Genomic DNA, 23,109 nt, shown 5'->3' with positions numbered 1-23,109 from the left:
TACACTCCACAGGAGAGAGAGGGCCCCGCTGACCATAAGAGCTTACACTCTACAGGAGAAAGAGAGGACCCCGCTGACCATAAGAGCTTACACTCTACAGGAGAAAGAGAGAGGACCCTGCTGACCATAAGAGCTTACACTCTACAGGAGAGAGAGGACCCCACTGACCATAAGAGCTTACACTCCACAGGAGAGAGAGAGGACCCCACTGACCATAAGAGCTTACACTCTACAGGAGAAAGAGAGGACCCTGCTGACCATAAGAGCTTACACTCTACAGGAGAGAGAGGACCCCGCTGACCATAAGAGCTTACACTCTACAGAAAAGAGAGAGAGGACCCCACTGACCATAAGAGCTTACACTCCACAGGAGAGAGAGAGGACCCCACTGACCATAAGAGCTTACACTCTACAGGAGAAAGAGAGGACCCCGCTGACCATAAGAGCTTACACTCTACAGGAGAAAGAGAGAGGACCCTGCTGACCATAAGAGCTTACACTCTACAGGAGAGAGAGGATCCCACTGACCATAAGAGCTTACACTCTACAGGAGAGAGAGAGAGGACCCCACTGACCATAAGAGCTTACACTCTACAGGAGAGAGAGGACCCCGCTGACCATAAGAGCTTACACTCCACAGGAGAGAGAGAGGACCCCACTGACCATAAGAGCTTACACTCTACAGGAGAAAGAGAGGACCCCGCTGACCATAAGAGCTTACACTCTACAGGAGAGAGAGGACCCCGCTGACAATAAGAGCTTACACTCTACAGAAAAGAGAGAGAGAGGACCCCACTGACCATAAGATGTTGAACTGTACAGGAGAGTGAGAGAGGACACCAAGGACATAAGAGCTTACGCTCTACAGGAGAGAAAGAGGACCCCGCTGACCATAAGAGCTTATACTCTACAGGAGAGAGAGGACCCTGCTGACCATAAGAGCTTACACTCTACAGGAGAGAGAGGACCCCACTGACCATAAGAGCTTACACTCCACAGGAGAGAGAGAGGACCCAACTGACCATAAGAGCTTACACTCCACAGGAGAGAGAGGACCCCGCTGACCATAAGAGCTTACACTCTACAGGAGAAAGAGAGGACCCCGCTGACCATAAGAGCTTACACTCTACAGGAGAAAGAGAGAGGACCCTGCTGACCATAAGAGCTTACACTCTACAGGAGAGAGAGGACCCCACTGACCATAAGAGCTTCCACTCCACAGGAGAGAGAGAGGACCCCACTGACCATAAGAGCTTACACTCTACAGGAGAAAGAGAGGACCCTGCTGACCATAAGAGCTTACACTCTACAGGAGAGAGAGGACCCCGCTGACCATAAGAGCTTACACTCTACAGAAAAGAGAGAGAGGACCCCACTGACCATACGATGTTGCACTGTACAGGAGAGTGAGAGAGGACACCAAGGACATAAGAGCTTACGCTCTACAGGAGAGAAAAAGGACCCCGCTGACCATAAGAGCTTATACTCTACAGGAGAGAGAGGACCCTGCTGACCATAAGAGCTTACACCCTACAGGAGAGAGAGGACCCTGCTGACCATAAGAGCTTACACTCTACAGGAGAGAGAGGACCCCACTGACCATAAGAGCTTACACTCTACAGGAGAGAGAGGACCCTGCTGACCATAAGAGCTTACACTCTACAGGAGAGAGAGGACCCCACTGACCATAAGAGCTTACACTCCACAGGAGAGAGAGAGGTCCCCGCTGACCATAAGAGCTTACACTCTACAGGAGAAAGAGAGGACCCCGCTGACCATAAGAGCTTACACTCTACAGGAGAAAGAGAGAGGACCCTGCTGACCATAAGAGGTTACACTCTACAGGAGAAAGAGAGAGGACCCTGCTGACCATAAGAGCTTACACTCTACAGGAGAGAGAGGACCCCGCTGACCATAAGAGCTTACACTCTACAGAAAAGAGAGAGAGAGGACCCCACTGACCATAAGATGTTGCACTGTACAGGAGAGTGAGAGAGGACACCAAGGACATAAGAGCTTATGCTCTACAGGAGAGAAAGAGGACCCCACTGACCATAAGAGCTTACACTCTACAGGAGAGAGAGAGGACACCGCTGACCATAAGAAATTACACTCTACAGTAAAGAGGGAGGACCCCAATGACCATAAGAGCTTACACTCTACAGGAGAGAGTGTGGACCCCACTGACCAGAAAAACTTACACTCTGCAGTAGAGAGACAGGACCCCAGTGACTATAAGAGCTTACACTCTACTGGAGAGAGAAAAGGCCCGGCTGACCATAAGAACTATTACTCTGCAGGAGAGAAAGTCTTACCTAGTGACTCTGGAGATGTAAAACAACTGTACTGTACAAGCTGTGCTCTGCTGAGACCCGCTGATATGTGACAGTTCTAGTACTGATCACCACTGTACAATTGTGATCATCTGCTAGATGTCATAACTGCAGGTCATTATTGGAGGCCCGTATTGGAAGCTTGCTCTCTGATGCTTCAGCAGTGTGAGAAATGGTGCCCGGTGAGGTTTTTTTTGTGAACTGCGAATTGAATCTCAAAATGTTCAAATTCACGTGAATCTGCAAATTTCAGGAAATTCAACGCAATCTTGATACTCCATAGATTGATCCACTCATCTCTAGCTAGTATGCTCATATTTCCTCCTCTTAGAAAATCTCTGATCATTCCATTCTTTTATCCTTTTTTATTAATGTTAATGGTATTCAAAACTGTAAGATGACCATTTCTTGGGGGGTTGTCCACTCCGGATTTTTTTTCTTAAAACTTTTTTCTAACATGAGAAAGTTTAACTATCTTAGTGATTAGTAATACTATGATGCATCACATACTTGATCATCTGCCCAGTCTGGATTGAATCATTCTGTTATCAATTAAACAATCTACATCATTCCATCGCTATCATCCCAAATATCAAGCATTTTGGCAACATTATAAAGGGATGAATAAGTGAATCATTAATCATTTGTCTCTTATGCCCAGAAATGTTCGCGGCGCCAATAACTTTGATCAGTATGTTTTCGAAAGAATACAACATTTCTAAGGGAATTCTCACATAAGAAGAAAATAAACACTAACTATGGATACCTTCACTTTTTTATTAGTCTCCAGCAATTTCTGCACAATATGTAAAAAATCATTCTTATAGAAATTTTGTAGTGAACACATTGGTTCATTTACAGCTGACCAGTTACTTTTTTTTGGCTGATGACCATCTGAAGACACAAGTACAGCTAATAAGGGTTAATATTTTTTTCTGAAGCCAGGGCAAAGCATAGGGTCTGCTGCAGCAGCAAATAGTTCTGTGGATACTAAAGACACGCCCCAGAGGATCCTGTAAGCAACACCTTCTTAGTAAAGAACATAAAACTTTTGCTCCTCCTCAAAAAATAATTAAAAAAATGGAATACTCAGGTGAGCAGTAGGAATAAAATAAGCGTTTTCTTTTTTTAGGTTATAACATCACTCTTTTAGTAATGGTGACTGTTAGATAAATGATGGATAAACTTTAAAACTAACAATTATATTTGTGGTTTATTTTATATGATTGTCTTGCCCAATTTTTTGAAGGGCAGTCATATTTCTGAAGTTGACTGTACAACTGTATGATAAAGAGTGAAGACAAGTTATCACAAATTCGGGTCTACACGCAACCAGTGGCGAATTATTATGAAGGTAATCAAAACTCAGGGCTCTAAGGCTAAACCTCTGACCAGGTTGCCCCCATTTTAATCTTGAATATGGGCTCGTCAGGAAATTGGTGAATTTTTTAAATTTCCGACTGTCCATGGAGGTCACTGGGGTAATGAATTGGATGGATGAGAGGTAGACAGTGGGTAATGAATTAGAGGTTGACAGTCTCACTAATGGGTTGACATCATTTTATGCAAATTGCGACTTTAATTGCATGCTAATTGGAAAACCCTTCCCAATGTTAGAAACGTCACACATTCTAGATGCGCCACTGATGAAGGTCCACTACTTGGACTGTTTTGGATGCAACTACTAAGAAAGCTTTAATCCATTATTCTTCAGAATGCCAAGTCTTACATTCATTATTCTACGAGATTGGGTTCTACTGGGCACCCAACTGCCAGAAGTGCCATGATCTACTCCACTAGGTATTGTTCCTCCTTTGTGGCTATCTTCCATGACTTTCACCATTGTTATTATGTATTTCAGACACTTTGGCCATGATTTATCAAGTCCAGTGGTTTTTGCGCCAGTCTTGATGAGGAAGCATTCTGAAATTAAAAGCTCAACACCTCATAAAGGGAACCTGTCATCAATTTTTGAGCCTATGAAGAAATGCACCACCTTTAACTGCTCTTGTGCTGCATCCCACTGATGTGTCAATCAGCTCCCAACTCCTCCTGTATACTCCCCCAAAATATCATTTGGTATGCTCCCGCCTTGCATGTTAATGAGGTTCGGTCTGATGGGTGTCCTTGCTGGGTCGTCTGTGCCTCCTCTCTGCTCCTAATTATGTCCTCCTGCTTAGGCTACGTTCACATTTGCGTTGTTGGGCGCAGCGTCGTCGACGCATACCGACGCATGCGTCATGCGCCCCTATCTTTAACATGGCGGGTGCATGGACATGCGCCGGTATGCGTTGTATTGTGTTTTACGACGCATGCGTCATATTGACGCACAAACAGGGCGCAGAGGACGCTATTTGTAGCGTTTTCCCTTCGCCGAAATTCCTGCTCTGTACGATCTTATAACAACGCATGCGTCGCAAAACGCTGCGTTGTGTACATGCATTGTTGGTTGCGTCGCCGACGCTGCGCCCAACAACGCAAATGTGAACGTAGCCTTAGACTGATGTTGATCATCCACATCATCCACATAGCGAACCGAGATATCGTGCCTGTTCAGTAGACTCACAGGACTGTAAACAGAGCATAAAAGTGCACTACATATCCGACCGGACCACCCTTATTTATATACAGCATATCAAATGGTATTATTTGGGGTACACAAAGGGAGTTAAGAGCTGATATATACGTTTGTGGGGTGCAGCACAGGAGCAGTTAAAGGTGGTGCCATTTGTCCATAGGTTTAAAAACTGGTTTCCATCTAATGAATCAGTAGCATCTGTAAAGTGCCTACAATCACTTTGCCACAAATCTTTCTCCAGTCAGGAACTGGAGTAACACTTTCAGTGTCAGGTATGCCAGAGCTCATCAAGGATTAGACGAGTTGTAGCATTACACCCCTCATTTTGGCAGAACTGGACAAAACTGGTGTGTAAACGCCCAAAATTGCAAACTTTTTGTACAACTCCATGCTGCGCAAACATTTTAGCAACTTTTCAAAGCAATTTCTAATAGAATTTTGGTGAATAAGTGTGAATTTTCAGGTAACAAGGCAAGGCTTGGCATGAAAAGTGCAAATTTCTGCCACATAGTAAGCCAAATAATAGCCTAGGCAGTCTAAAAATTTATCAAAGAAAATGAATCACTAAAACCTGACCCAATATAAGATGGTGACATCTGAGAATTGGACAGTATTGATAAATACGCCCCATTCTCTTCTTCATAACATGGTCTATGGGTCTATGGTTACCTTTTCTTGAGCAGTGCACTGAAGTCGAGCTCTCCGGCATTCTCATCCTTCTGTTCTCCTCTAAAAATGATTTAAGATAATGCAAAATTTCATTTCAGAAGCTGAGCGTGGGAAGTGACATAATTATTATGATGTGGATGTACACTTACGTCCTTTTGAAAGATTGCAAAATACTTCCTCCTTCTTCTGCCGCTGCCGCTGCCGCTGAAAAGGGATTTATGAAAATTTCACTGTCAGTAGATGATTCCGTTGTAAAATTTCAGACATTGTGGGAGAATTAACTATTTTATTTAAGACGTTTAGTTTGAATTTTTCCCAAACATTCGATCCACCGCTTCATGACTCATGAGTATCTGATGAGCGGAGTGTGTCTCTAGTGTAGTTGCTCATTGTTTTTACTCCATATTTTTAAAGCTGAAGTGTGTACTCTATCACTTTGGTAACACCCTAACATGGCTGCTGCATTCCCTGCTCCAGCATTCATAGTGGCTCTTGTAGTCCCTCTTGATTAACAGAGCTATACCATGTAATTTGATAGCTGTCTGAGATCATGTTTGTCATTTTTAGCTGATGCAATCTTCACCAATGTGTAAAATGATGACGGGCATCTTTTTTTTGCAATATCGCAAATTGTTCATATTCACCGGAGCCTGTTAATTTGATTAACCTCAATACTAAGTCAATTCACATCAAGTTGGTTCTGTCATATTTAGGACACATGTATAGCATATTGCTTAATATGTAGGGCTACATACCTTCCACGTCAATATTAAAAGAAACGCTATCACACTTGTCTTTGGAAACCACTTCACATCTGTATCCACCTGCATCTGCTGCAATGGCCTTCAGAATCTTCAGTTCAAAATGGTATATCTATGTAAAAAGGTATCACATCAGTATCCGACAACCACATCTGCATCTCCTCTCGCAAGACAACCCTCTCTTTACCAATACTGTCTGTTGGGATTGTGCAATAAGGGAGGACAAAGTAATCTTTTGAGTTTCACTTATGTTATCATCTTACCTTCTTCTCCTTCTCAATAGTTTCTTTAAACTGGAACCGAGTGCCACTTTTGCTTCCCAGTTCCAGCCATTTGCCTTTGAACCACTTGATTGATGGCTTCACAGCCAACTGGCTTGCATCAACACTTGCATTTAGAAAAATATCCTTCCCTGTATTGGAAAATAGAAATGTTTTAAATTAAATATGTTGTTAATCTTCTCCATAATTCCTTCTATATTATGTTCATCTTCAGATAAATACGCATGTTCATCTGCACAAAACATATTTCCTATGCTTCCTCCTACTACAGCTTATACCTGTGCCTTTAAGGGAACCTATCACCATGTTTTCCCAATATAAAGTATGGCCATCCCCTTTATGCCCTCTTTTACAGAATGTTGGTAGACTGCATGTAAATCCTCAATCCCATCTGTAGATCCCAAAAAAGACCTTATTATACCCACAGATGATATTGTCTGGTCCAATTGGCATCTCTGGTCTTGATTCGGCGTCTCTGGTCTTGATCCGGCATCTCCTCTTTTTTTCCAATTGCCGACCTCTGGCTCTGATTTATGCTAATGATGAGTCCTACATCATCCACATAGTGTCCCCCAATCGCCCTCCTGCACAGACGCACTTCTCTCTGCAAAGTATTGTAATGCGCATGCGCTGGAAAAGGCCAACGAGCGCCGATGACCTGGAAGTAATGCCAGTGCATGTGCACTACAGTTCGCAGTATGGAGGACACGTTTGTCTCCTTTCCAGCCACAATCTGTTTTTTTAGCTGGATCAAAAATATAGCTTTTTTCGTCTGGCCCCAAAATGGATAGAACCTGGATTAATTTTTTTTATACTTTGAAATCGATGGGAAACAGATCAAAATGGATGGTCTTCATTTATGTCGTCCATTAATGGATTTATGTTTTAGCACTGTGCATGCACAGAACACCAGAGGTGTTCCGAGATACCGCTAAGGAAAAACAGATCCATTTTAAATGGTACAAACATGGATAAGGAACAAAAATACTATGGCCTGATTCATCACATGCATTTTTTAAGTTACTTTTGCTTTTGTCTTGTGGGATTAGTTGCCATTTTTGGTGCCGAATTCATCAAAATGGTGCACGCAATTCATAAATTCGGTGCAAAGTAAAAAATGGCATTTCTTCCTGTCTTGAAATGTTTTTTTTTGTGACTCTGGGCACAAAAAGTCATACTTTGGTGCTAAAAGTTGAAAAAATTGTGCCAAAATTTTGGCATAGTCAAAAATACATCAGGAGGAGACTGCACATTTTGCTATTTTTAAAAAAAGTCTCAATCAAGTCTAAACTATTTGGAATTGTTATACTCTGCACAAAGCGGGAAAACAAAAACAGGCGAGCGCATACACAATAGACATAAAAAAGCGCAAATGGAATAACGAATAGGGTTCAAACAAAAAAAAAACCTCACAAAACTAGAGCAAAAGACAAGTGCAACTGCAAGGATGAATTTGGGTCAAAGTGTCCATTTGAAAAATAGATGGACATATTTAAAAATAAAAGCAAAAATTTAGGGTTTTTGTATTTATTTTCGTTCCATTTGTTAGGGATGTGTTTTTTTAAAATTACTTACAAAAGCAAGGACAACTGGATTTGTGAATAGCTCCCTACATTTTTTTGTTACTCACTGGAGTCAAGAACTTGTCACTTGTAATTAAAGGAACACATTGACCAAAATTAGGTCAACATTAGAAACAGGCATTCTGTGCTATATTTGGCTAATTCTTTCGCACCACACTTACCGGCTTCAACTGTTAGATTTTCTGGTGCTTTAATAAATAATCCTGCAAGTTCAGGGGCACGTTCTTCAGGGTTTGTGTCTAGAAGTCAAACAAAAACATTATTATGACTTTCAATATTTATTCTCTGAATTACGGTACATTGATAAACTCTGGTTGGAAAATGGGACTTAATTCCCATTGTTCCTAAACTCAAAGTATAGAAACTCTTAGGTTGTATCAACCTTTGGTTTCTCAGTGATACTTTTCCTGACCTCAAAATATGTTTTTAGGTTTTGATAAATTAAAATCGGAATTTAGAGAGGCAAATGGCACTGATTTCCCAAATTCAGTATCAGTCTAGTTGCCCCCTGAAATTTTTACTTCTGCTTATGCTTGATATAGGACAGAGTTGAGTGTGTCGTTGGCGTACTAGCTCACTTAGATAGCTAATCCTAATTTTCTATCTATACATTGGCCTTAATGGAGAAGAGGGCTGGCTTAGCAAATGAGAATAAGCCAATCTTGCCTCTTTCACGCACCCTACTGATGACTAAACACAACAAACTCTCCCCTGTGTCATACACTCCAGAAATTGAACTACAGGATTGTCGAGGCTGACACTGATATTGGGAGATCTGACACCTTTGTTTTTTGCACACATCTAAAGATTTCACACTATGTGCACAATTATAAGGCAAGTAAGTGTTTTGACCATATCATCAATTTTATGCAGATTTTCCAACTAAAAGTTGTATAAACTTTAAGTTTTTTTATTGGATGTTGCAGGTCAGATTATGTGTATTTGTGTAAAACACAAGGCTTAAGGATAAAACACCCTTGATCAAGATGTGCAGAATTATTACATGTTAGGGTTTGCGGAACGCACCGAATATATTTATTAGATGAGATAGGTGCGTTCGCAACCCGGGATCCACCGTGCAGGAAAGAACCTGCTGCTAAGTAAGGCGGTGAAGTAAATTAGTATAAACGAACTCTGTTACTTCACAGAGCCCGTAGTAACGAGAATGCTGTGCCCTGTTTAGCTCACAGGGAACACAGCTACTGAGTTAAGCCGACAGTGGTCATGCAGTCCCAACCAAACATGCTGCTCCTCTCCGGGTGAGCCGGAATTCTAATGGCTATTAGCCAGCCCTGAATTCACTCATGAGAAACTCCTCGCCAGAGGTGCCAGCATTCTAGGGGCTTATTTCAGCCGGGTCCCTGACTGCATACACACAAAAACTCACCGGAGGTGCCAGCATTCTAGGGGCTTATTTCAGCCGGGTCCCTGACCACACACACGACCACACTGTCGCTGAGCTCATACATATTTGATACTAGCGCATGGCCGTGCGGTCATGAGAACCTTTTATAGTTGCAGCAACTTCAGGACCTTCCTAGAAGGACCAATGGAAGGCTGCCACAGAACTTGATCAGGTACAGGGCCTTCCTGGAGGACCAATGGAAGTTGCTGCAGTACCTGAGCATGTGACCCTAGACCTCCACTGATAGATCTTACCCTGGGCATGCTTAGTGTGTGCAAAGCAGGACTTGGTCCCAGAAAAGCCTGCTCGTCGCAGACCAGTGCAGGGTACAATAGTAAAGCCTGGAGAGGCAGCAGTAACCCTTTGCACAGTATCAGATTCAATGAGACGCTGGGACCGACGTCTCCGCTGAGCAGGCTCCACTGCGGCCGATGCAGAATGGGAGACCGCAGCAGACACGGCTCGAGATTCCCCCTGTGAAGAGGCGGGAACTCGACTCCTAACATTAGGCAGCTTGTTTTTCTCAGGCAAAATAAGTCTTACATGATGCAGCACCTTTGAAATTGCTAAGATATTGGGGTGACATCACAGAACTATCAAAAGTTTTGTTGCCAATTGTCAACAGAGTCACAAAATATGTGTTGGAAAAAAAAAGAGTCACATTAGCTGCTAATGGTTTAAGAATCAGACGTGAAGAAAGCGACTAGGAAGCCATTATCTTCCAGTGCTGTCATATTCCAGATTTGAAACTTCCCTGGAGCCCAGAAGTACAAGGTGCTCAGTGCTTAGACACATGGCCAAGGAAAGGAAGGAATAAACCTGACCACCACTGAACAAGACACAGAAGTACGAAGTGTTCAGTGCTCAGAGACATGGTCAAGGTAAGGAGGCTGAGCCCAACCACAACTGAAAAAGACACAGAACAACAAGGCGTTTAATGCTCAGAGACACAGCCAATGTAGGAGAGAGTCAAACCTGACCACCAATAAACAAGACACGGAAGTACAAGGTTTTCAGTGCTCAGCGACACGACCAAGGTAAAGAACACTGAAACCCGACCAGCACTGAACATGACACCTAAGTTAAAACATCAAGACTGGCCTAAGAAATATCTGAAGACAGACTGTTCGAAGATTTTATGGACTGATTAGATGAGAGTGACTCCTGATGGTCCAGAGAAACGGGTCGTGGATGGGTCAGTAATGGGCGCCAACCTCCCTTTCTACTCAGATGCCTGCAAGAAGGAGGTGGGGTACTTCTATGGGTTGGTATTATTAAAGATCAGCTATTTGGACCTTTTTTTGGATTTAAATGGACTTATAATCAACTCTAAAGCCTACTTCCAGTTTTTAGAAGATGCTTTCTACAAGCAGTGGTACAGGAAAAAGCCTGCATCTTTCAAGAAAATCATGATACTTCTGCAGGACAATGCTCCATCACAGAATCGAAATCTTCACTGCTTTGTGCCACTAAAGGCCTTAAAAATTAAAGAATAATGACCCCATCCCCTCCTCACCTGACATAATCCCTATTGAGAATTTGTGGGCCCTTATTAAATAGGAGATTTATGGTGAAGAAAAACAGTAACCTTTCTGATCAGTGTCTGGGGCTGTGGGTGGTGCTGCTCACAAAGTTGATTGTCGACAGATGAAGAAACTGATAGACTCCATGGATGGACGGCTTATGACTATTATTGAAACGAAAGGCAGCTATATTATTATATAGGGTGCTGATTTTTTTGGGAAATGTCAGAAATTTATTTGGAATTGTTTGGTTATTATTCTCAGTTTAATACATGAAAATAAACAATTTAGATGGAACATTTTATGTTTTTCATTTAGTTGCATAACACAGATATTCTCCTAAGAATGACAAAACGTTTACTTTCTTAAATTTTCAATTTTCAGGCTTTTTAACCTCTTGGATTTTCCAACAGGACTGGAGTTGTTCACTACTAAAAATTAATCAGCAATAATACAAATCGCCTTATAATTGTGCACACAGTGTATTCTCAAACTGCACAAACTCTTTCATATTTTTTATTAGTTGTGTGCCAAGCTAGATATTGAAATTTGAAAAATGATATCCACTTTTTCGATAGCTTATTCCATTCAAAGTCTTACAGTGAACATGAGATCATGGTTATTATTAATAATATATATATATATATATATATATATATATATATATATATATATATATATATATTTTACGGGGATCTTTCCTTTTGGTGATCAAAAAAGTTTTTTTTAATATTTCATAGTAAAAAGGTCAACATTGTTTTTTTCTTCTTCAGGATCCACTGGGTTGGAAATACTAAAAAAGATAATCTTGATGGATTTATGTCCTTTTTATTCCATCATGTAAAGACATGGTGCCATTTTGTCACTATTTCAGTAGTTACTTTGCAATGAATAGTAATGTCCACATGCGTCTTTGACGTTGCGATGATTCTTTCTCGTCCTTTAACGAGATAGTTTTAGCTTGTATGATAAAAAATTATCTTAACCAAATTTTACGGTAGGAATAAAATCTTGTCCAGATCCTTCTTCTTAGCACATTCATGTCTGGTGGTAGATATTATCTTGAGCCCTTTCAAGTTGTCTTCAATATCTTCAAAAATGTTCAGAATTTCCTTGAACTTTGATCGTTGTGGATTTCTTTCAGTGTTCACGTTGACTAAGCAGTCTGACGGTATATGATATTTACTTTTACAAAAAAAAAACTTACCGTCCACTGGAAGTTCTCCATCAAGGGCTTCTGCAAATCAAAGAAGGAAATTGACAAAACAAATTAGTAATGCAAAAAGTAATGAGAACCTTTCTAATCTTGTTTGCCTGAAGAAGAATCTTGATGTTCATGACATGGATAGAACCTAGGCTCATGGAAGGATCTCTGGTTTTTCTGCCACGGTGATCATTCTCTGTCTTCCTGTTCTGCTTGATGATATCACAAACTATTGATACCCAACTCGAAATTAATTCTTCCATCTCATCATCCAACCTCGGGAAGCACTGGAATCTCCGATGACTTCATTGATGACAGTTTGAAAATTTTGACATGCAGCCATGCACAATCAGCACATATAGTACAAAACCACATGTAGTATGGAAACGACACATACAAAAAAGATTAAATGATGATTAAATTTTAAAAGGGCATTAATAAATTGTCAATGTATGTTACATAGTTATCTGAGCATATGTTTTGCATGAATATGGAAATTGAAAGAAAGCTATAATCAGAAAATTATCTTTGGTGAAACTGTTGTGTGCTACATGTAATTTTTTTAATTCTTGGCAATATTTGTTTTTCTTATAGTACATTTTTTATTTTTTAAAAAATTGTGAAATCTAGATTCTCTGATAAGAGTCGTAGTCACTACCCGGCCCCTCTGAATAGCGGTCACTTTATTGCTACTCACAGACACCGAATACCGATTTGAGGAATGTGGACGACATTGAACCTGTATAGCAACATTTTAGGTAATAAATTGGTGAACGAGGGAGTCATTATTATCTTTGTTTCTATCTTTTTATGTCCTTCGGGTATACTTTTCTGGACTACTTCGGATTCCTTGGATTATTTCAGACCTGCATGGGAATTTTTTAATTTATTTTTTTCCATAAATTGGTGAACACAGGATATTGTGGTGAAGTCTTTAATCAAATAAAGTGTTTTTTTTCTGTGTGCGAGTATTTATTTTTTTATTACCGGGTTAGTAATGGGGGTGTCTGATAAACACCTACAAATTACTAGCCCCAGGAATTGATGGCAGCTGCTATCTTTGACAAATCACAGTTGTCATCAAACTCAATTATCAATAACCCGATTGCCACCACATCAGGGCAATTGTGAAGAGCCGGGCACAGCATGGGAATTGGCACATCAAATGTGATGCGCCAATTCTGAAGCAGCTGCCGGTCTGTATTTTTCGGTTGCAAATGGCCTACTAACTATGGACCTTTCCAGCCTTATAATATAAGTCCACAGCTATCTGCTTTACATTGGCTGGTTAAAATAGGTGGGACCACAAGTCTTTTTTTTAATTATTTATTAAAACCAGGCTAAAAACACCTGCATAAATGCAATAAACCCTGCCTATATTTCTTTCCACTGGCTGTCTAACAGCCCCAAAACATGTGAGGCAGGACTCAAGCATAGTCCTTGAGCACCCGCGATACTCGACGAGTAACGAGCGTACCCGAGCACCCCAATGCTTCACTGAGTATCGAGCAGTGGCGAGCACACTTGCTCATCACGAATTGTAATATGTAAAAAAAACGTTTGAAAAGAATAAATTTAACAAACAAAACCTGAGTTAACCTATAGGTCATTTTCTGATGATAGCTTCCATTGAAATGTTCCACTATGTCATACTAAGCATAGAACTTGAATTATATTTTAATGATATATTAGTTTCAATTTTATGCCAAATTTATTATGGCACACCATCAGCCTCAGTGTCTTGCTTTCAACACTGATAATTTACTCTCACTGTATACAGACAGCTTAGCTACAAGGGTCCTGACTACATAAAGATAAAATGCAACTTTTAATAATAACTTTTTAAAATTGGATCGGGACCATCCACATTTATGACACAAAATACCAAAAGAAAACAAGCAAACAAAGTGTTCGTGTTTAACAGTGCTCAATTAAAAAATGGATTGGTCTCACTGGTCTCACCACATCTCATCGTCCCATATTGATTCCACCGTGGACAGGAGTACATATATATATATATATATGTAGCAATTTATGTTAGGGAAAGGGAAAATATCTAGTCTTCCCTGTCGTGCCCATGCATTGCTCCTGTCCTGACAAGGACAGTCCCCAAATATTTCTATTTTATGGGGTACCCACCGTCACCTAAAATAATGTATACAATCCCTACGCGTTTCCTCACCGATGCAAGGGATTCATCAGGGGAAGCGCTAATCTAGTATTAGGTATCCAAGAAAGTGGGAGTTCCATGTATAAGCTATATTCATAGGGGACTGCAGTGGCAAGTCTCTCCTATCCCGGCATGACCATTTGTGTCACCGGCCCTATAGCAAATGTGGCCTCCTGTCCTTGTCAGGACAGGAGCAATGCATGGGCACAACAGGGAAGACTAGATATTTTCCCTTCCCCTAACATAAATTGCTATATATGCTCCTGTCCATGGTGGATTCAATATGGGACGATGAGATGTGGTGAGACCAAACCATTTTTTAATTGAGCACTGTTAAACACGAGGACTTTGTTTTTCTTTTGGTATTTTGTGTCATGAATGTGGATGGTCCGGATCCAATTTTAAAAGGTTATTATTAAAAGTTACATTTTATCTTTATGTAGTCAGGACCCTTATAGCTAAGTTGCAAATTTATTACGGCAAAATACAATTTAGGACATCAGAGCTGATGAAGAGTTATTTTCTTTACATTATTGCAGGATTTGACAATGGTTTGTGGGGGCATCTGGGCAAGAGATCTCGTGGAATACAGAGTCTAAATCAAGCTTTAAAATTGATCCCCAATGATAATCCCAACCCCTGAAGAAGAGATCCTCATCTAAGCCTTTTTTGAACTTTGGGTCAACTGAAGCCCTTCTGTGAAGCATAGTCTCACATTCTAACACTGGAAAGTTAGGGTGACCTCTAGGGTTGAGCGACCTTGACTTTTTTAGGGTCGAGCCGGGTTTCGCGAAACCCGACTATCTCAAAAGTCGAGTCGAGTGAAATCGGCCGATTATGGCGAAAAGTCGAGGATCGACCGAAACACGAAACCCAATGCAAAGCCAATGGGAATTTTTTTTTTTTTTTCTCTCTCTCTCTCTCTCTCTCTCTCTCTCTCTCTCTCTCTCCCCTCCGTCCGTCCGTCCCTGAACTGAAAAGCTGGTGTTACACAGTGCAAATCCCTACAGCGCACAAGCGACAACATGGCGATAGGCGTCCACGCCCCTAAGACCTATGTCATCACTCTGCCCACGCCCCTTCATTGGCTGAAAAAAATGGCGCCAAGCGCGTCATACGAAACGCGACTTTGGCGCGAAAGTCGCGTACCGCATGGCCGACCCCACACAGGGATCGGGTCGGGTTTCATGAAACCCGACTTTGCCAAAAGTCGGCGACTTTTGAAAATGAACGATCCGTTTCGCTCAACCCTAGTGACCTCATTATCCAATGACCGCATAGCAGTCATATGGTCACACCCTACGTTACGTAAGTCCATTGAAGGAAGGCTAGAAAGACTTGAAAATACCACTGCAATGACTAAAGGAATTCCTAAATTATAGTCTGTACAAATAATACTCCTTCAGTACACTGCCTAAATACCAGTAGTCATCTGGCCCCAGGTTCAAGTTTTCAAGATAAACCGCTGAGATTTTAAGGAAGGTGATTGTCCTGCAGTATTGTAACACAACACTCAAAATTGGTGAAGCATGCACATCAGAATTGACTGGAGATATGCCTGCTATTGATGGGCATACTCTGGTGGCATTTCTAAAACCTGGGCTCCACAAATTAGGCAAATCATTTTTTCAGAATTTAATAAAAACTTTCGATATTATTTGTTGGGATTAGCTATAGCAACTTTTTTTTAGTGAAAGCTTCATTGTGTCATAATGATGTCAATCAATATCATTAATTGAACTATATAGTGTAAAATTTTCATCTCCACAAAAACTACACGTTGATCTCTTCAAGGAGAAATACACTTTTAAACATTTTTCCATTATTGACAGATCTTATTTATGAGTGTGCGTGACCCTAGATGTCGATTGCGTGAATGGCAAGTCTTTCCTAAAACTTTTTCTAATTTGTATTGTTCTGACAAACATAAAAACAACAAATGTACAGACATTACTGTATATAGAAATAAAACATTATCTCCCTCCTCAAAAAAAAAACACAGAGAACATAGAAGGTTTTCTTATATGTTGAAAAAATTTAAGTTTTTTTTTAAAGTTACTCATGCTAAGGAGGACCTGTCACCAGATCAAAAGTGACCAGTTCTTTTTCTTATTTTATCCACATGGCTCCCATGAGTATTTTTTTCTTTAAAATCTTCCATATGGTTTCAGAAATAAGGTCCTTTGTATTCTGTGCAAATTTTTCTTGTCTTTACTAAGGGGGGCATGGCTCACAGGATCCTCTGGGGCGTGTCTTTAGGCTGCCCTGCATAATTGCCCTGTGAGCAACGCCCCCTAGGAAAGGATTGAAATGAATATGTAATAAAAATACCTATATCTCTGGAACCATATGTCAAATATTAAAAACAAAAAAAGTTTGATGCTCAAGAGAGCAGCGGGAATAAATTGAAAGCAAAAACAGACCACTTTTGACTTTTCCCCAGTTTTTTTTATGTGAATAGGAATTAGTTTTATTTATAATTTTTAACTACTACAGATTAAACTTAAGAGGGGACTGGATACCTTTCTGGAAAAGTATAATGTTACAGGGTATATACACTAGATTCCTTGATAGGGCGTTGATCCAGGGAACTAGTCTGATTGCCGTATGTGGAGTCGGGAAGGAATTTCTTTCCCCAATGTGGAGCTTACTCTTTTCCACATGGGTTTTCTTTTGCCTTCCTCTGGATCAACATGTTAGGGCATGTTAGGTTAGGCTATGGGTTGAACTAGATGGACTTATAGTCTTCCTTCAACCTTAATAACTATGTAACTATGTAAACAGAAAGTGAACCAGATGTGAGATGACGGATATGAAATAAAAATATGTTGCGTGAAGTAATAAAGTTATGCAGAAATAGGAAGTTTTTCTGTATATAAGTTTAGGTTAATTTACAAAATCAGGGTCAGAGTGGCCCAATAGAGAACCACAGGATACTTTGGTGGGCCCAGGTTGTGATATGTTAATAGAACCCAAAAGTCCAGGAGATGACCTCAACCAATTTGGAAATTCTTGTGAACCCATCAGTCTAGTTGTCATCCCACCATCAAAAAATGTTTAGAATCCTGGTTTCTTGGTCTAAATTTTTTTTGGCCAGTATATTGTAAAGTCGGAACTAAACTTTGCTATAAGGTTTATTTTTGCGAAAATAAAGTTGATGCCATAAAATTCAATTAAACCTTTTCCTGTAGAGATAGAAACATTTCACGCATCAATGACATGAACATACTGGCTAGTTACATATTGACCACACACTACATTTACGAAATACCAATAAACAAATTTCGACAATTGACAATTTTTGGAATATTCAACTACATATAAAATACAATCAACATATACAGGACAAACTAAGGCATAACCCAATGACATCAAACGCCACATTGATCAATAAAACCATCAAATACACAATCTTTAGGTATATTTCAGATCCAGTTTTATTAGATTTTCATCAAACATTTATTTTTATTAATTGTACAAGAAAGACATTTCATTATTTTTCCTTTAACCATCGTGCGATTTCACCATAATTGGGTCGATGTTTTGGATTTTTTTTATTTTTTATCTGTGGTATTGTCAATGGGGTTTTTAAACAGAACCTGTCAGAGACTTCCACACCCCAAAACCATTTATATATCTGAGTAAGCCGTTAAAAGTTAAGCAATTTGATCTCTTTTTGATCCCAAAATGATTTTCCACCAGCAAGAAATCGTATTTAGACATTTAGTATATGGAAGTGCATTGGGGCGTGATGATGCTCTTCCAGCTCCTCACTCTCATGTTGTATTCCCTGCCTAGCGCCACTCTCCTCTTGGTTATTGACAGGTTGCCTCAAACACTAGGCAAGGAAGACAGTGTGAGGCTGAGGAGCTGGAAGTACATAATCACGCACCAACGCATATTCAGATACATACAGTATATATAGAAAGTCAAAATGTGGTTTCTTGTTGTGGGAGCATCATTTTAGGGTCATAAAGGGATAATTTGTGTAGGTCTATATATTCATAAATGGTTGGATCATGTAGAAACTGGATAAAGGTGGAGGTAATTTGCGATGCCAACGGTGTCAAATACAGAAGACCATAGATATTCAATTGGGGTTTATTTATCAACGCGTTTGGAAGCACACCTGCTTCTTCAGGAAAAAAAACAAATATTTTGTGGCTTTTCCTGAAGAAGAAGGAGGTGTGCGTCGAAACGCGTTGATAAGTGAACCTCAATTGAATATCTATGGTCGTCTGTATTTGACACCGTTGGCATCGCAAATTACCTCCACCTTTCTCCAGTTTCTACATATCGTTCCAGATTTTATTTACAACCATAAATGGTTGGCGGCATAAGTTTTTGAGAGGTTCCCCGTAATTGAATTCTCAATTCAGAACCTCATGGCAATATAGCTCCTTTGGGGTATGAAATAATAAAAAGTAAATTCCCTTCACTTGACGACTCAAACTAATCTCCAGATAGTAGAGTAGCATTATGGCCGTGCACACGGTTACATGGCGACATTGCCCCACGACCCTTGACCAAATTTTCCTGGTTGTCAACGCTACATCGCAGCACAATACAAGTAAATGGTGTTGTTTGCGAACCCAGGATACTGCAACTCCGAGAAGCAAGTTTCAAAAAATTAGACCAAGGGGCTCGAAATTTGACACCAATTGTTGGCACTACAATGTAGCAATGAGACATACCAAATTTTAGTTGCGTAGATGGTGTCACAGCCAAAGTTGCTGTGTAGCCCGTCTAAGGGAGACTTTTTTATGTATACTGCAAAATGTTTATTTTTGTTTTGTTAACCTCCATTTTAGACCTGCAGGGTGAAAGTACGTTATTATATTACTATCTTTACTCTTACCTTTTGGCTCTTCTTTAGGAGCCTCAGTTTCAGCTGGTTTTGCCGCTTGTTTCGCAGCTTGTTTTGCGGGAGCAGCTCCTTTTTTAATTGCTGATGTAAAAAAAAAGGTTTCTTTTAGTAAAGTCTAACAGTTTTTAACTAGGTTACTATAATTAGTTAATATTTCTCTATACATAGCACAGTGTGTAATTTATTATTGATCACATATCATAATCCAATACATATCTTGCAGACTTGAGAATTGAGAACTGCCGTGCGTACACAGTTGGTTATTTTTATGGGAGTTTCAAAAATTCAAAACTAAAGTGCGGTTGATAGAATTTAAGAAATCAAAATCTCATGGGAAACACGCAGAGTCCCAGGGAGATCAATACAACTCCAATATTAAAATCACACATTTATTAAAAAGAAAAGTTAAATATAATTTCATACAAAATGGTAACAAGCATACAGTTACGGCACAGTGGTGTCTAAACCAGAAGAATATCAAGAAGGGATCATTCGAGTAACTATAGTAATAGTAAAAAAGTCCAATTTTTAGCCACACTCTAGATTAATGATCATTCTTATGAATATCAATAAAAATCAACAGTACAAAAATTAGTTATAACATCTAGTCATGGGAAACATCTAGTAAGAAATGGCTTTAAAATGATACCATTGAGTATAAAAACATGTATTGATATTATCAGAGTACGTAAAGTAGCAAATGTGAATATCATAAATCACCCTGTAGGGATAGCATTGAAGTAATGGAGGTAGAGGTGTAAAGTGCTAGTGCAAGATATCACTGTAAAAAAAACAGTGGCAATGATACTGTTGGAAATGGAAATAATGGAGGTAGAAGTGTAAAGTGCTAGCGCAAGATACCTCAATGTCATACAATAAAAATACCAATAAAAAATTATACTGTGAAAATATGAGTAGACATTATTCAAATATTGCCTGATTGCACTCAATGTAGTTATTACAATCAAAAAACACCCAACTGGAAATGGCAGAATCTAAATTATTATTATACATTTATGTAGCACCATTTATTCCATTATTTGCATGTTAAAGGGGAAAATATAGACAAGCACAATAAACATGAGCAATACAAGGCACACACAAGTACAGAAGGAGAGAGGACTCTGCCCGCGAGGGCTAACAGTCTGCAGGGGATGGGTGAGGATTTACTAGGAGAGGGTAGAGCTGGTCGTGTAGTGGTTTGGGGGATCCGTGGTTACTGCAGGTTGTAGGCTTGTCAGAAGAGGTGGGTCTTCAGGTTCTTTTTGAAGGTTTCTGTGGTAGGCGAGAGTCTGATGTGTTGGGGTAGAGAATTCCAGAGTATGGGGGAAGCACGGGAGAAATCTTGTATGCGGTTGTTGGAAGAAGAGATAAGAGGGGAGTAGGGAAGGAGATCTTGAGAGGAACGAAGGTTGCGTGTAGGTAGGTACTGGAAGACCATGTCACAGATGTATGGAGGAGACAGGTTGTGAATGGCTTTGTATGTCATAGTTAGGGATTTGAACTGTAGCCTCTGGACAATAGGAAGCCAGTGAAGGGCTTGGCAGAGAGGTGAGGCTGGGGAATAACAAGGAGACAGGTGGATTAGTTGGGCAGCAAAGTGTAGGATGGATTGGAGTGGTGCCAGAGTGCTAGAGGGGAGGCCAGAGAGTAGGAGGTTGCAGTAATTGAGATAAGGGCATGCACTAGTGTTTTTGTGGTTTCATGGTCAAGGAATGCATGGATCCGGGAAATATTTTTGAGCTTGAGTCAGCAGGAGGTAAAATGAGGTAAAAAGTATAAAGTGCTAGTGCAAAATACCTTATATATAAAACAAGTAGTAATAAATTAATTGGGGTTATGATAAACATACAGTACAGACCAAAAGTTTGGACATACCTTCTCATTTAAAGATTTTTGTGTATTTTCATGACTATGAAAATTGTACATTCACACTGAAGGCATCAAAACTATGAATTAACACATGTGGAATTATATACTTAACAAAAAAGTGTGAAACAACTGAAATTATGTCTTATATTCTAGGTTCTTCAAAGTAGCCACCTTTTGCTTTGATGACTGCTTTGCACACTCTTGGCATTCTCTTGATGAACTTCAAGAGGTAGTCACCGGGAATGGTTTTCACTTTACCGGTGTGCCCTGTCAGGTTTGATAAGTGGGATTTCATAGCCATGAAAATACAGAAAAATCTTTAAATGAGGTGTGTCCAAACTTTTGGTCTGTACTGTACATCAGCAAAAAGAGGAAGGTAAAGATATATAAGATAACGTTACTTTGTAATGGTACAGATCCCCATGTGCCAGGCCCCAAAGCGAGTTTCACCCTGCTTCCTCAGGGGGCATGTGTAGATAGAATTTGCATCAATTCGTAATATCTCAAGAGTAAATTACCTATTTGTAGTCTAAGGAGGAACAATTTTCCTTTTGGAGTGCCAAGACAGAGTGAGGAGACTTTTAGGCCATACAATGCTGCTCTAAGAATTTAAATATGCAAACGGCGTCTTCAGTAAGGAAGAGGACTTGATCTCTGGTGCCACCTATTGGAGGTAGTAATCCTAAAAGTCAATTTCGACCCTTTTAACGAGTCTTGCCACATGGCTTAGAATATGAAGCCAAACCAGAAAGGATTGCTACATCGAATAGGTGGCACTGGAGATCAAGTTCTCTTCCTCTCTGAAGAGGATATTTCCATACTGTATCTTCGCTTCCTACGCATGCATACATATAAAAAGAGAAAGAGATATATTTGGGGAGATGGCACTTTTTATTGGCATTGCTACTTCTTTTTCATCCCTCCTGTTGTGACATAGTATACCTCAGTAATGGCACTAATATTTAAGTGTACTGTAATACTTTGTTGTGTACTTTCCCCTGACTGTACTCCAAGTCATTCCCTATAAAAAAATACAGTAAATGTGTGAGTCTATATTACATCATGGGGATAGGTGACTGAATTTCTAAACCTACCACAAATCCTTTTGACCACTGGCAGAGAAGGAGAGAATGTTCTAAACAAAGCTGTCAAAAATACAGCTCAACAGTGGCCGGCTGACAGCAAACCGAGGATCATCAGACTCTGGTGACAGATGCTTACGGGAGGAAATGGGTCAATCAAAGATCCGCGACACTGATGGCTGTTTCCTTAGTCTAAAAAAACACTAAACACAAAACCTTGCACAAAAAAAGCAAACAAAAAAATATCCCAGCTCTTTTTCTCTGATTGTTTTTTTGTCTTACATTACAATTTAAATAGAATGTATAAAGGAATCTTCCATAAGTGTCTCAGGAGATCCACCATTAGAGTTGAGTGAAAGTTTTAATATTCGGTTCGGATTACGATTGTCGGCAAATATTGTATTTGCAATTTTTGCCAAACAAAGCCGAACATCAATGAGCCAAAATTTTCGGAAACGATCGTCAAAATTTTGCACGAATAGGGTACCAATATCGCACGAATATGGCAAATTCGGATTCGTGGAATTTTTCTGAAAATATTCGCTCATCTCTATCATTTTCAGGTGTATATGCTTACTGGAGACAGACACTCAGATGTTGTCTACTACATCTGAGTGTTCTCCTCCAGTAGGCGTACATGTCCAAAAATGATGCACAACAGAGCACACGTTCACGCTATTGGCACCATTATAGTCTATGGCACCGTCGACGCTCATACACCCGAATACAGTTTTGTGGAGTGATCGGACATAAGCTCCAAAGGGACCAACCAACGGATGCT

At 40.1% G+C, this 23,109-nt stretch overlaps 1 protein-coding gene across 2 annotated transcripts in view; it reads right to left on the bottom strand.

Annotated features, from left to right (window-relative positions):
* The window catches only part of MYBPC2 (myosin binding protein C2), a 128,596-nt gene that overhangs the window by 78,757 nt on the left and 26,730 nt on the right, over window positions 1-23,109 (bottom strand). Inside the window, exons 2-8 of one of the 2 annotated variants that reach the window (XM_069741152.1) lie at window positions 19,366-19,455; window positions 12,341-12,370; window positions 8,367-8,444; window positions 6,605-6,753; window positions 6,336-6,453; window positions 5,730-5,784; window positions 5,581-5,640 (exon numbers count right to left, since the gene is read on the bottom strand). In XM_069741152.1, the coding sequence (XP_069597253.1) occupies window positions 5,581-5,640; window positions 5,730-5,784; window positions 6,336-6,453; window positions 6,605-6,753; window positions 8,367-8,444; window positions 12,341-12,370; window positions 19,366-19,455 (580 nt within the window). The remainder of the gene's footprint in view (window positions 1-5,580; window positions 5,641-5,729; window positions 5,785-6,335; window positions 6,454-6,604; window positions 6,754-8,366; window positions 8,445-12,340; window positions 12,371-19,365; window positions 19,456-23,109) is intronic. The other variant, XM_069741153.1, reaches the window with a different exon arrangement.

The sequence above is a fragment of the Ranitomeya imitator genome, chromosome 10 (genome assembly GCF_032444005.1).
Source record: "Ranitomeya imitator isolate aRanImi1 chromosome 10, aRanImi1.pri, whole genome shotgun sequence".
Lineage (NCBI taxonomy): Eukaryota > Metazoa > Chordata > Amphibia > Anura > Dendrobatidae > Ranitomeya > Ranitomeya imitator.
The sequence above is the reverse complement of the archived record's forward strand: the minus strand, read 5'-3'. Positions and strand labels throughout refer to the sequence as shown.